This window comes from Parambassis ranga, chromosome 3 (assembly GCF_900634625.1).
Source record: "Parambassis ranga chromosome 3, fParRan2.1, whole genome shotgun sequence".
NCBI lineage: Eukaryota > Metazoa > Chordata > Actinopteri > Ambassidae > Parambassis > Parambassis ranga.
Window position 1 is genome coordinate 17,764,938 of NC_041024.1, and position 15,110 is coordinate 17,780,047.

The following is a 15,110-nucleotide window of genomic DNA, read 5'->3' on the forward strand; positions in this document are numbered from 1 at the left end:
TATTCTGAAAGAAGCCTTTTCGACTGTATATATATTTACAAATAAATACTTTCTTGAAAAACACATTTTCCCCCCTTCCCATTCTTATTGGTACTCCTCCTGTCCCCATTCACAAACGTTAGATCACAATGCTGACACAGTCTTATAATAGGCAGCAGCAAAATATGCAGTGATTAGTGTTAAGGTGTGTTTAGCATCAGTGCAACAGGAATAGCTTTATTCTTTTAATTTAGTAATACTATTATTTAGGTGTTTCAGTTGTTCCTTATCTCTGTTCATTTGTACCATGTTGTGCAAGGAGTAAATAGTCTGAAAAGTCAGTTTCCTTCTCTCAGCTGCAAAGTCATTCACTTCCAAACACACCCAATAACTTCTCTGCCTCACTAAGGCCCGCCCTCTCCATCCAGTCCCTGATTGGCTGATGATAGATTTGACCCTCCTCTTTTGTGTTCTCACTAAAATCACTATTCATAACCATTGTGGTGATTTCATTGATTTCTGTATGCATTTCATTCATATGTTCTGTGTATCATGTAAATGCCTGTCTGTCTCTGCTCTCTCTTCCTGTTTACCACCCTTTGAGCCTCCTCCCTTCTCTCTCTCTCTCTGATCTTTGCTCTGTCACTAGTACCAAACCCCTCCTCTCTCTCAGCCTCTCTGCTCTCCTGTCATTGGGTGCTGTGTGGGGTGATGGTTGTGGTTTCTGTCGGTGATATCCCTAGAGCATGTACCGGCTTACCGCTTATGAACTACAGTCACTGCAGGCATGTGGATGTTGCAGCCTAGCAGCACCTTCAGGATAGATAGATAGATAGATAGATAGATAGATAGATAGATAGATAGATAGATAGATAGATAGATAGATATGTATATGGCTGATGTTTTTACCACGACACATCTGGAATCCAATATTTGTTGTCTGTAGCTGCTACAACTGGACCCTGTTGGCCTGGAGGTATTACTGGAAAGCCTGCGGACAGGACTACAGACTGCTGTGTAACCAAAGATTCTGCGTCTTCCTGCTGAGGTGAGATACACTGTAACGTGGGTTAAAGTGATTCTAGCACAAGAATTGATAGAATGATGCTTATAGCTGGTGTTTGCCTATACAGCTGCTTATAATGTCTTGTTATGTTAATTTCAAACAATAATACATCTCTGTATTAGAATGTGTGAGCTTAGCATCACTTCATCTGCAGCATTGCTGCACAATGAAAGGCTGACTACTACAATGAAACAGCATCAGCTCTTAGTGGTGGACACAGCTTCCAGTGCAGAGCAGTGATTGGTTGGGTCAGCCTTTACTTGTGTGGAAGGGTGGGTCCCTGTTGGGATCAGGTTGTCATATGGCACAAACATACCACCCTGACAGTGGTGGTATATGGAAGATAAGCTGAAAAGCTCTGGACATGTGTAATTGTGAAGCTGAAGCCAATGAAGATGGATGCAGATAAATTGTGAGGCAGAACAAAACAAGAAAGCTTGAATGGACATCAACAGTGAAGAATGTGAGTGAGAATTAACACAGGCAGTACACAGACGCCTAAGGAGAACCCTGCATAAGCAATCATATGACTCCTGGTCAGCCCTGAGCTATTAGAGAGGGAGAGAGAGAGAGAGAGTGAGGGGCATGAAGCAAGAGAAAACCACACAGCGGGGTTTGTCATACTACTTACTGTAGCCTAATGGATATTAACATTACAGCAAACATTATGCTGTTAGTGTGGTTGAAGGTTTTTATGTCCATTCTATGATGTGGAACAGAACAGCAGGATACGTTCCTTACCACTGAAACAAAAGGTAAAACCACCCGGTTTATTCCAATGTGAAATCTGTTTTACATTTTAAACATGAGCAGCATGTCTGAGGATCATTTATTATTTATGAGAGTGAAGGGTGAGTGTGTAGTGTTCGTATGACTATACGCTTTTTATTACCCATGAGCATTTTGTGGAATTATGGAAGCCTGATAATCTACAATTTAATTTTATTCATTTGTTCTGTTTTAATAGCCGACCACAGTTGTGACTGGCGCTGAATGAGTAGTCCAGGTCCAGGTTAACGGAACTAGTTATAAATTAGCCTAACACAGCAATCTGCATCCACACATCCCAGTGTGTCAGCGTGAATATGTTTTGACTCTTATTTTATATAAAACACACTAAATGTATTTAAACCATTTGCTGCTGGTGAGAACTCCTTTTTAATCTGTGTTTGTGTCTCTTTACTATCTCTGCCCAAAGTATCCTGGCTCCGCTCAGCAGAGGCACAGCCCATCCAGAGACTACCACTCAGCATGTACTCTCCTCAGAGTCTCCACCGGTGGGGCATCACTCATAGTGAGAGTATGGAGCGGTTAGCCTACAGCCAAGGTATGATTTAAAAGAATGATGCTGTCATATTAATGATCTTATTTTAAAAATCACACCCACAGATCTGTGTGCTAAAGCAAGTTAAATCTATCAAGACGGACATATACATATACATATACATATACATATACATATACATATACATCTTTGTTGTGGGTTGAAAGAGTTAAACAGACTGCTACAGGAGACATGCTATCTCTCCTGTAGCAGTGTGGTGGTGGGCTTTTTTCAAAGGTTTATGAAGTTTAATGGACACAATGATAAGCATAATATTAAAGTGAACAACAGCATTACTTGCAATCCTAAATTTCATGCACAGCATGAGGTCCAAGGATTTTTCTCAGAACTTTAATCATATTTTCTGCAGTAGTCTTAATTTACCTCTTCCTCCACTCTACTGGTGACTGTGTGGGTGGGTATTTTTTCCAGTTTCAGTCTTCTAAATTACCATTTAAGATTTTCCACTGTAGGCTCAGTATACATTAGCAAGTAGAGTCCAAATTTCCTCAGCAGTAACCCCAGCCAAGTCAAAACTTATGCTACCAAATGGTTTTATTCTAATTCTAATAAAGTCAGAAGAGCACAAAGAAAAAAAAGAACATTTGAGGTAAGCTGTACATGCTCTTGTCAAATTATTACAAACACTGAGAGCTTGCACATTAATTAAAGTAACTATAATACTACAGACTCAAAAGTACAATCAGTGTCCATAAATATTAGTCAATTGGTATATTTTTGATTTTTCATATAGAGTCTTAAAGAGTAAAATCGCTCTAGCAGGTAACCCACCCTGCCACTGTGGTCATTGCTCTCACTGATGAGTAAAGAGGAGTAAACATAAGGCTCCTCTGCTGTCTGGGCTCCATTGCTCTGCAGCATCCTCACCCTGCAGTTCACACTTCCGGCAGCAGAGGGCGCAGGCCGCTTCCACAGCCGCCAGTAAAATCATTACGTAGTGCTGCCTTTGTGTGTCTTGTGAGCCTCCTGACACCGCCCCTCTGAGGGTGCAGCGGGACCGTGGAGAGCCGACTATCGGTTGGTCTGCTGGCTGTAAACAAATCTGTACACCACGACGATGTACGGAAAGGACACATTTCAGGAGCAGGTGTATTCTGCACTGTCGTCACCGCAGCTTACGTTCATCATGTAGCGGGACCGACGCCTTATTTACGTTTCGCAGCCGGGAAACTATACGACTGCTGATTTTTTACTGTGGTATTCTAGTTAACCTGTTATTGCTTCGCCGGCGGTATCACAGGTATTCTGAATGCTACGACTAATGGTCGCTGGATGAATTGTACACCACAGCTAGCTGGCTAACGGTTAGCAGCCCGTGTTTTCACAGAAGCTAGTTTGGGTCCTTTCAGAGGTACTTGAACATGGCATCGCCCGCAGAGCACGACCTGGCTCTGTCTGAAGCGGACAGCAGCAAGGAGAAAGCTCAGGTGTTCGGCATTTTGCGGCTGCAGGAGGAGAAATCTGGTTCTGGAGATAAAGCTAACAGTAGCTGCTCGGTGAGAGGAGGAGGAGGAGGAGGGGGTGGTGGTGGTGTAGGAGATGGGCGATGGCAGGCTCCTATCTTCGCCCTGGCCAGGAAAGCGTCCGAGACTATTTCAGGGAGCATTCATGTCCTGCCTAAAGTGTCGGAGCACAGGACGTCTCTGCCGGGGGACTGGACCGTGCAAGGTAGGGTGTGATGATGAGGGCCACGCACATTCATTCATGTATTCAGACTAATGGGATAAACTCCATTCACCTGCTGTCTCCGTTACTGGGTTTTAATAAATCAGCCTTGAGTTCATGCTTCAGCGTTACATCCTCATCTGTTGTTAACAGTGATACTGTAGCTGAGTTGCTGGTTTCATCACAAAACTTCACTGCCTGCAGCATTACACGCTGCTCTCATGCAATTGCAGTGTCTTTTCTTCCCTGGGGGTAGTCATGTTTTTGTGCTGTGTTGCAGTGCTGTAGGTTGAATGTGGTGTCACTTTGTTGGTGATTTTGCTGTTTTTTATGTCATTGTATAACCAACAATATAATGTTGGATGGTTAGTATTGTGTAACTGAAGTCACATGATCTGGATGAAGGGTTTTTCCTCTTTATGTCCTTGGAGCCTGTTGTCAAAGTGCTCAGACATGCTCCTTCTAAGTGTTGTGTCTTTGCCACCAGGCCAGCCTGCTGCAGCAGTTACTGGTCTTCTATACTGCTAGGCAACATGTACTTACACCTGACACAGTTGTGCCCTGTTGGGCTGTACATTAACTCAGAGGTTCATGTGTTGAGCATTCACAATCTAAACCCCTAGAGAATTCTCATAAAGGAGCTGTATTGTATTATATACCAATACATATTTTGTTTATATATATATATATATATATGTTTAAATATAATCTATTTGATGTATTTTTAAGACACATGAATTAAATTCATCATAAGATTTCCTTAAAATATGGATATTGACCAGCAGCGGTTTATCTTTCTTCAGGTTTAATGTCTGAATTGGATATAATTATTTATTCATCTTGATCAGCATCCTATGAGAACATAAAGTAATGCACTATTTCTTAAAAATGTAGCCTGTGCACTGTCCCAGGATGATAACATTTTAAAACATCACATTGTTCTCACTCAACACACCTGTACAGTATGTATGCCTGCATTTTAAGTGTTTGTCTGGGCTTCATTATTTTCTGCAGCCTTGCGAGACCCCATGGCCATGGAGCGAGCCAACCTGCTGAACATGGCCAAGCTGAGCATTAAAGGACTGATTGAATCAGCTCTGAGCTTTGGACGAACACTGGACTCAGACTACCCACCTCTCCAACAGTTCTTTGTAGTCATGGAGCACTGCCTCAAACATGGACTCAGAGGTAAGAGGAAGGGAGAGCAGGACATTGTGAGTGAGTCGCCCTCACACTTAGTTTTCTCTGTGTGTGACAAAGACATCTCTCTCCAGTGAAGAAGTCTTTCCTGGGTTTTAACAAGTCTCTGTGGGGTCCTTTGGAGCTGGTGGAGAAACTGTGTCCTGAAGCAGCAGAGATCTCTGCCTCTGTACGTGACCTGCCTGGGCTCAAGTAAGGGATGAATGAATACAGTCACACATCTCCTGTCATACTACTTGACCTAATATTTAAGTGGAGCCACAACAACCACACACAATGACAACAGTAAGGAAGCGTAACATGAGAATAGGATCTGTGCCAGATCAGGGAAGTACCTGGTGGTTATTTACTTTCACTTCACCGTTCTCTCCCTGCTGTCTCACTTCTGTCTTTTTCCATTATTTCTCTGTATAGGTACATATTCAAAAGATGTCAGTCAGATGTTGATGTACAGTATGTTATATTTGTAGTTGTGTGTAGTGGTCAGGTTTAAATCTATTATTATAGACAGATTCTCTATTTCAAAAACTTGTTCACGCATTAATAATAATTTAGGATAAGCATTAAGGGGTGTTGCAGGTAGTCTAATGTGATGGAGAAAAGCCCTAGTATTAATGTAGTGTCCTCTGCTGGCTGTTGAAAATAGCACTCTGCTAAATGGCATTTATTGCTTTCACTTTAACTCTGCCCAGTTATTTGTCCCAGGCCCCATAGGCACTGAATCAAGAAGTACTCATACTTTGTCTGATCCAGCAAATTGAGGAACAGGCTCGAGGTTCAGATAGAGAACAGAGACTGTTTCCTTTGCTGGTGCTGAGTCAGACCAACAGACATGTAGCAAAGCAGAAATTTAGTAACACCGAAGTGCAGAGCTAAACGTTAATACAGGAAAGTGTCAAGTTTGTGCCAGCGACTAGAAACACAGGTTTGGTTAGTTATAATCTGTGTTTTTGTCAGAAGTAATGATGAAATCTGGACTGTTCTCAGTCACATAAAGGCTTAGAGGCATGGCAGTGAACAATGAGTGGAGGCAGAGACGAAAAAGAATGAAACACACAGATCTTATCATGTATCACTCCCACAGGCCTCAGTTTCGTTAAAATAATAATAACCTTATCACTGGTGTGTTTGTTTTCCAGGACTCCTTTAGGCAGAGCCAGAGCATGGTTGCGTCTGGCTCTCATGCAGAAACGGCTGGCCGACTATCTGCGACTCCTCATCACCAGGAAAGATGTGCTCAGGTACACTGGAACAGAAAAATGGATGATAAAAAAAATGAACAAAAAACACAGTCTTGGTTGTCAGCTGAGGTGGTTGCAGGATAAAGAGGGTTACTGTATTTAAGGACATTCCTTTCCCTCTACAGTGACTTCTATGAGAATTCAGCACTGATGCTGGAGGAGGAAGGAGCTGTGATTGTGGGCCTGCTGGTGGGCCTGAACGTCATTGATGCCAATCTGTGTGTCAAAGGCGAGGACCTGGACTCACAGGTAGCCACTGCTATAAAACCATATTTACAGCATTGGTAAGATCATTGTGTAAGTGTAGGTATGCTATCTGGATTACAAATAACTCTGCTGCCTTTGTGAATATATTCTTCTGCATGTAACATACAAAGGATGCATTATCTTATAGTAACAAAACAAACAATGCTACTTTACTATCTGAGCTTACTGAACATTGACCACTAACTGTTTATCTATAGTACTCAAGCTACAGGAAGCACAAATGGAGACAAGGATCATCTGTCATTTTATCTCAGTGTGGGGCAGACAGAGCTGAGGTTGCAGTGCCATGTTTTGTCCACTTACGGGCACACATATTTCCCTGTAACACACACTCAGGCCACATCCTGTGTGCACACCTGACTGAACGTGAATCTAGAATTGATAGTCTTGTGATCCAAAGCAGACAAGTATAGGCAGAATTTACCATGGATATGCAAGTGTAAATGAGGCTTGAGTCTAAAGCTGAAGTGATAAGATTAAGGCAAATGAAAATGTAAATGTAGGTGAAAGTAATGTCATTCAAAAGTCATGGACAAAAACAAAACCGAGACAAGTTAACAGAGAAAAGGAAACCCAACCTACATAGTGTTTAATATTTTTACATATGTGGCTAACAGATAAAATGCATTTGGAAATGTAGAAGCACATACAGTAGCTTTGATATTAAGTTTGTGTTTTACTTATTTTAGGTGGGCGTAATCGACTTTTCTATGTACTTAAAGAATGACATGGATGATTACAGGAGTGAAGAGAGGTAAGATCTACATTCCTCCATTGTTTCAGACTGCTGGTTTCTTTCCCCAGTAGTGATGCAGAGTTCTTTTTATGTCTGTTTCCATGACGACAGGAATAGTCAGATAGCATCCATCTTGGATCAGAAGAACTACGTGGAGGAACTGAACCGACAGCTCAAGTAAGACATTTGTGGTGTATTTTAAACAGACCCATCTGCAGGTCATCCTGGACATTTCCTGTTACCATCCCGGACAACTAGGGGGAGAGGGGGAGGAGCTGGACAATTGATACTGAGTGGTTTTATTACTGTTGTAATTTCTGTTTTTGTGTGCAGCTCCACAGTCCATGGTCTTCAAGGCAGAGTTGATTCTCTGGAGAAGTCAAACTCCAAACTCATAGAAGAGGTGCGTATATCTAAGCCCACTTTGTGACTAAACTTCCTCTGTTGTCCTCATTATTGTGGCTTTTATGTTACCCTTTTACTCTTTTGTGTCTGCAGTTAGCAATAGCCAAGAACAACATCATCAAACTGCAGGAAGAAAACCAGCAGCTGAGGAGCGAAAACAACCTTATTCTCCTGAAGACACAGCAACATTTAGAGGTACACAAACACAAAAGAAATACAGATCAACATTTTTGCAGACAATTTAAGACAAAACTTACATGTTCTTGTTGATAATTCATGTAGGTAACTCAAGGTGATGTGTCTTTGGAGAGAGACACATACAAACAGTCTCGTCAGGGTTTGGATGAGATGTACAATGAGGCTCGAAGACAGCTGAAAGAGGAGTGTCAGCTCAGACAGGTCAGATGAAGTGTGTGTACAGAACTGTATGCGATATCTGTCAGACAATAGACGTGTATTTTGTTCTTTTTCAGGATGTGGAGAATGAGCTGGTGGTCCAGGTGTCAATGAAACAGGAAATGGAGCTGGCCATGAAACTTCTGGAGAAAGATATTCATGAAAAACAGGTCAGTACACATTTATGTTTTTGTGGTTAAAAAGGAAGCAGCAATGAGCCACTCACCACCAATATGTGAACAGAAACACCACCAGCTGACATTTGTAGCCAAGCTGAGATGCAGTAACATCATCATTATTCCAGCTTTGTAAAGAGGCTGCGAGGATTATTAAAATCATAAATGTCACAAAAAAATCTGTCAAACTGAAGCAGTGTTACCATGAGAACATTTGGTGTCGTCCTATTGTTGTTTTGTCCTGCTCAGTGTTTTTTTCTGTAAATATGAACATGCAGACACATAAGACATCAGAACTACCTTTTATTGACAGGACACATTGATTGGACTGAGACAGCAACTGGATGAGGTCAAGGCCATCAATGTAGAAATGTACCAGAAGATGCAGGTACACACACACACACACACACACACACACACACACATACACAAATATTACATTTCTTATTTCTTACTGCTGTTAAATGCTGGTTATTCTCATTGTCAGTCGTCCGATGATGAGATGAAGAAGAAGAACGATGTGATCAGTCGTCTGGAGGAGAAGACCAACCAGATCACTGCCACCATGAAGCAGCTGGAGCAAAGGTGAGATACAGTACACGGCCTGTAAAGCCACAGACACAGATCTACTCACTTGGTCCCATGTGCCTCCATCTGTTCTGCATGGTCTAAGTTATAACTATGCAGAAGAGAACTGGGGCAAAAAAGTCTTTCTCATTGCTGGGCTCAGGGATTCCACAAGGGCACAGGTTATGAAGAGGTATGCATGAACACTATAAGACATTATGTCTTTAGCAGCTTAATGAAGACGCTGCTTGACTTCACACTAGTCTCAGTACATATGCTGAGAGAGTGTCCTGTTAATCAAGGCATATTCTTTCTTTATCATGTTTTGTGAAAGCAAATTATTACCAACACACTGCTGTGTCTGTGATTGGTCAGACTGAGTGCTACTTAACAACAAGATATGCTTTTGCTGAATAATTCCTTTGTGGAAACCCTGCAGTTCTAATCATGTTTGACCAAATACACTGCAGATGTGTCTGCATGCTGTGTTCTGTCATTATTGCATTGTGTCCTTCTGTGTATTAGTGCTCCATGTGTATTATTATGTAGCCGTCTGCTAGTTCATTGATGCTTTATAATCCCTCCTCACCCCATTGTCTCCCAGTCAACATGGCCCACCATGTCCCCTCTCCCTTTCCCATTGGTTTAAATCTGTTTCATCCTGTTTGTGATTGGTTGTGAATGTTTTTTGCTGCTCGGAAAGTTGGTGCTGTAGGACACAGACCCCGGTTACACTTTTTGGTGGGAGTTTTGTACTGCTGCTATACTGTAGTATAAAAGTCTAGTTAAATTAATGAAGTCCTGATTAGAAATCCTTCACTTCAAATTTGATCATCAAAAGATCTAACGATGTGAATATTGTTGTTGCTTTCTGGGCTTGAATCTGTTAGTATGAATAATACGGACAACATAGCCTCAGAACAGTTGTAGTTATATCTATTTATCTTCTGCATTACTGCTCCTTCCTCCTCCTCCTCCCAATCTCCTGTCATTTTTCACTCTTACTATGAAAGGAAATACTGTATCCAGGCTGTACCCAATCTGATTACGGAGTGAGCCTGGAAACCTGATCAGATGTCTGTGTTTTAATGCATTTCATTCACACTTCCTGCTGTGTGTCTGATGTTAAGTCACAAAAGTGTTCAGTGTAACCGGGGCCACTTGGTATACTGATGTATTGACATCCTTTCCTTCTTCCTTCCTTTCTTTCCTCCTTCTTCCCTCCCCTTTGTTTGTCTCTTTTATACCATCTGTCCATCTTACCATCTGTCTATCTTTGCTCCCCTGAAACCACGATGTTAATTTTTTTTTTATCCCTGCTCCTCTGTGCAGTGATAAGGATCTGCTCAGTCAGACCAGAACACTTGCTATGTCATTTGTTAAGTGTGCCAGCACAGACACAGAGCATCAATACAAGCTGGTTAAAGACATCTCCTTCTGAATACAGGCACACACGAATAGACGGACTTAACTGAAAAGAACATTCCTGTTTTATTTGCACACAGTATTCAGATGGTTTTAGGACCTGACAGCTGTCTCTGAAATGGTTAATTATTACCGACACCTTTGTCAACAAGGATCATAGAGATTATTGTGACACGTTTGACCGTCCTTGGTTATTTTACATGGAAACAGCTGAGTTTGAGTTTAGTGAGGAAACATTCAGAAGTCTTGACAGTCAGTGTCATCAGCAGCTACACCAGTTTAAGAAACTGAAGAAACATTTTTAAGTAGTTAGACTATTCACTGACATGCACAGGCTTAGCCACACATACATACAACCTGTGTGAATTGTATCTGTCTCCAGTAGTTTATATGCAGTACCACAGACAGTTGTCTGTTGTTTTAACTGGAAACACTGAACCAACGTGAAGAGTCATGTCTGTATTTAGACTGCTGCACTTCTGCTTTCTACCGAGATGCAGAATAAAGTTAGGGGGGGGGGTTCTCTACCAGGTCAGGAGGCGGGCATTTGCTCTTACCACACAGCAGGTATCACTTTTAGGGTCACAACTATGAGCAACAACCATCACACAACCAAAACAACTTCTGCCGCCACCCACATTTCCATCACAGTCAGTCACTGAGGTTTGCTTCAAACATGTGGTCAGACTGGAGATCGTGCGTACAGCCGCCTGCTTTTAATTAGTCGCTGGTTTGCTCTGCATGTGCTGCACCTCCTGACCTGCTTCTGACTGGCTGCGATGACTCTGGCTCCCATCTTCACACTCCCTTAAACACCACACTGAGTAGTCATCAGTAAACGGAGATTTTGGACACACGCTTTTGCTCTTTGCATTATTACTGCATTATTATAATACTATAATTTGCACGGTGAGATTGTCAGCAGAAAGCAGTGTGCATATGTTGTAAGGCTTTTAAAGGCACTATATAAGGCAGTACCTTTTAAACACAGAGTGGTTCTGGACACAGCTCGTCGTCTTTTTGCTCTTCACTTACCCAAACTGAAAATTGTACTGTTCAGTTTTCTCAACATAAGCCACTCAGTGGAACCAGCAACTTTAATGCAGTTCATGTGTTTAGTGTCTGCTGACCAGACCGCTGAGCCAGGTGTAAAGAATTGTAGTTACACAGCTGTAGACACTGCGTTGCTGTGTTCGTCTTGGCGTATTTACTGATTTTTTTTGTGATATATCAGGAAGTAATTGTTCTGACTACTCTAACCCCGTGTTCATAATATTCAGTTTGTAGAAAAACACTCAACTACTGTCTTTTACCACCACGATCAATAAAGTTAGATGTTTTGAAAGTCCTTGGCGTGGGTTGTATTTTGGTCAAATCAGTCCCTGTGTTGCATGGAAAATGTGCAAATTCAGATGCAAGTAAATTATCATGGTAAGGCTGATCAGTCTGAGGGCAGCTGGATGCTATGTCCAGTTTTTGTTTTGTTTGTTTCTTTATGTGTCTTTATTTTTGAAGTATTCTTTATTGTTTTGTTTTGAACCCCCAGTTAAAACCTCCTGTATGTTTAATTTTGTAGACTTTCTGAGCAAATTACGCCTGTTTCCCCTCAACCTCAACCATACCTCCATCTTCACTCTTGGAATTTGTAGCCCCTCATTCCCATCCATCCTCCCTCCTGTGTTCCCCTGTTTTCTCCACACCCAGTTTTTTCTCTCCATGGTCCTGAGTTTGTCCCTGGTTATAATGGTACAGATTACAGGAAGCAGAGAGGCAACGCACGTCAGCTGAGGAGGGAACCAGGCGCTTCAAGTTGGACTTTGCTAACAAGGCCGACAGCCTGCAGCGGCAGATTGAACACAGAGAAAAGCAACTGTAAGCAAACACATACAAAACACACACACACAAACATGTCACCTACAGAAGCTGTTTGCTTTAGTTTAATTTGACTTCATTGACATGTGAATTCCCTACATAGTTCATAATTATTTAGACTTGGAGAAGCAAGAAAAGAGTTAAATAAAAGTATGAAGCATCTTTCTTCTTGTCTGTTGGTGTTTTTGTATGGCTACCATGTATCTGTAGCCAGCAGCTGGAGACGGACCTAAAGATAGAGCGGGAGTGGAGACACACATTACAAAATGACCTGGACAAAGAAAGGGACGCAGTGGCTCAGCTCAGTACAGAGGCGCTGCAGATCAACGGACTGAAGAAGGTGAGAAGACACTTAACTGTGGATGAAACGATGCTACGTTTATTCAAACCGATGTGTGTGTGATTGGAACTTATTAGAGACATGTCTGCTGTTTGTGTCCTCCAGGAGTTCCATTGTCTCCAGGATGAAAACATTCAGTTAAAGGGCATCTGTGAGGATCAAGAGAAGGCTCTAGAAGAACTAGGCTCCAAACTCAGCGAGTATGTGAACTTGAATTGAGCTGTTTTCAAGTAATGGCTGAAACTTAGAGGAAACTATATCTAAGGCTATGTTGTTAAGAGTTACATAATTTAAATTATTTCCGCTAAAAATCTACTCCGCCATACTTCACGGTTTTAACAACAGAAGAATGTGTGACTGATGACCTTTGGTGAGTCTCTTTCCTTTTATTACCTTTTACTAAGTCTAAATGTGGTTGTTGTCAGATCCAAATTGAAGATTGAAGACATCAAAGAAGCCAACAAAGCTCTTCAGGTAAAGTAGCAGGCAATTAAAAAGTTAACACATTTTCATTTTAAACTCAGTTATTTGATCCTTTATCTCCTACACAAAAACCATCTCAGGGATAAAAATGTAGTGCTGATTTGTTATGTAAAGTAAACATTGTTTTGTTTCAGGGGGGTCAGGTTTGGCTGAAGGACAAAGATGCCAGCCATTGCAAGCTGTGTGAGAAGGAGTTCTCCATCTCAAGACGAAAGGTCTGTCCTCTGCTAACTTGAATGGTACCCACAGGCCCAACAGCAGTAAGGTGCATCTGTCTTTACTTCTGCCAACAGCATCACTGTAGGAACTGCGGGGAAATTTTCTGCAACAGCTGCTCTGACAACGAACTTCCTCTACCGGCGTCTCCCAAACCAGTCAGAGTCTGCGACACCTGCCACGCCCTTCTCCTCCAGCGATGCTCCTCCAATCCCACATGAAAAAGTCCCACTCTTTCTCTGTGAGATTCATCTCCCAGCTTCTATCAACTGTTGGCTGCCAGGAGTGAATGACACGTTTGAACATTCAGAGGGAGGAGAAGATGACCTGCGCAGTTCTAACCATGTATCTGAAACTCTCTTACTCTATATACAATAAATGTAGGTATCAGGCCACAGTTATACTTTAAAAACTGGAAATATAATGAAGGAAGCAATTTGTGGTACAGGCTGCAACTCCTGATTGTTCTGACCTTTTACAAAAAGGACTAAATAACACAACAGGTGTGAATATATTGATATATCCAGTAACAACTTTACAAAGAATTGAAAGTGAAACTGCACTGACTGCGAGGAGCGGCTCCACTAAAGGTCTGACTAGTTTCTGAACCAAACCTGCAGTATTGAAATGCATGTCAAGCCTCAAACTGTACACAGCAACTGTGTAGCCAAACAAAAATGAACGGCAGCATTTGCATGAGGGCAAGCGAATCGACAGATCGAAATGAACCAAATTGGAATATAAATTGTGTACGTTTCTGTTTTAACTGACAGAAGAAATTGACCTGACCTTGTTTTAGAATTGCAGCTGTTAGATGAAGCATAATGGTAAATTCCAGGAACTCTGCTGACACTAGCCTACGTGCCTACAGGGCTGTGAAGAGAGCTGAAATGTTTTTTTTCTGTTGTTGGTGCCTTATGTGTCTGTAAATGCAGTGATTACTATTTACTTTTCATGTTGCCAAACTGAGTCATACATTTCTACAGTGACCATTTCTGTAGAAAAATATTTTTAATTAGCTACACTAGCCCATACTAGCCAAGCAAGTATTCCAATGTTTTTGAGACACTAAGGATGGTGCTGCCAAGAGGGCAGACAGATGCTGTCATCATCTGTCTGGCTGTTTTTTTTTTGGTTTATGAACCACTGGTGAGCTCACACCATGACCACCTCACTTAGGTTTTTTTTAAGAAACAAACATGACAGCCACAAAGTATGTTTGAACATTGCCAATCTTATATTGTCTTAAATATTTATATTTGATTCAATGTTTAAAGCACATTAACTTTCTGAACTTTCCCTGTTCACTTGAAGTCAGTTATAATGAGTTAGTAGTGGAAGAATCACCTTATACTGCTGCTGGATGTTTGACACTAAACACTTTCTGAAACAAGGTTTATATTTATGTTTGCTTGTTTTTGTCAGACTAAAGCAGTTCACTGTCATCACTGACACAGGAGAAGTGTTCCAGTGCATTCTGGTTTTATACATGTGATGTTTACAACCTGTGACTTGTCTTTGTGAACTGGAAGTATTCATTCCCATGAAGAGGTGAAACTGGCTGGAAATCACTTCCAAGTGTTTAGTAATTAAAAAACAAAAAAACAACACACCTTTGCAATGTTGGGACACACGCTGGCCTTTCTTTGTGCTGTGTTGCTCTTATAAACTCCCAGCTTTCAGTGGAGCAGTGTTGATACAATCTTGATATATATAAAGAGTGTCAATAAT

At 41.5% G+C, this 15,110-nt stretch overlaps 1 protein-coding gene across 5 annotated transcripts; it reads left to right on the forward strand.

The window, feature by feature from the left end:
- The first annotated feature begins 1,007 nt into the window (after nucleotides 1-1,007).
- Nucleotides 1,008-14,987, forward strand: rufy2 (RUN and FYVE domain containing 2). 5 transcript variants are annotated; one of them, XM_028401696.1, is made up of 20 exons: nucleotides 1,008-1,027; nucleotides 2,244-2,372; nucleotides 5,070-5,243; nucleotides 5,330-5,447; nucleotides 6,395-6,496; nucleotides 6,622-6,745; nucleotides 7,453-7,517; nucleotides 7,611-7,676; nucleotides 7,833-7,902; nucleotides 7,998-8,099; nucleotides 8,187-8,303; nucleotides 8,378-8,470; nucleotides 8,790-8,864; nucleotides 8,964-9,061; nucleotides 12,221-12,340; nucleotides 12,551-12,680; nucleotides 12,786-12,880; nucleotides 13,106-13,154; nucleotides 13,298-13,378; nucleotides 13,457-13,600. In XM_028401696.1, the coding sequence occupies exons 2-20, from the start codon at nucleotides 2,297-2,299 to the stop codon at nucleotides 13,598-13,600; spliced, it is 1,899 nt and encodes a 632-aa protein (XP_028257497.1). In that variant the 5' UTR covers nucleotides 1,008-1,027; nucleotides 2,244-2,296. The 5 variants fall into 5 exon arrangements, with proteins under 5 accessions (XP_028257497.1, XP_028257496.1, XP_028257494.1 ...); XM_028401695.1 differs by lacking the exon at nucleotides 1,008-1,027 and adding an exon at nucleotides 1,667-1,800; XM_028401693.1 differs by lacking the exons at nucleotides 1,008-1,027; nucleotides 2,244-2,372 and adding an exon at nucleotides 3,752-4,058 and having other exon boundaries at nucleotides 13,457-14,987.
- Nucleotides 14,988-15,110: the final 123 nt, after the last annotated feature.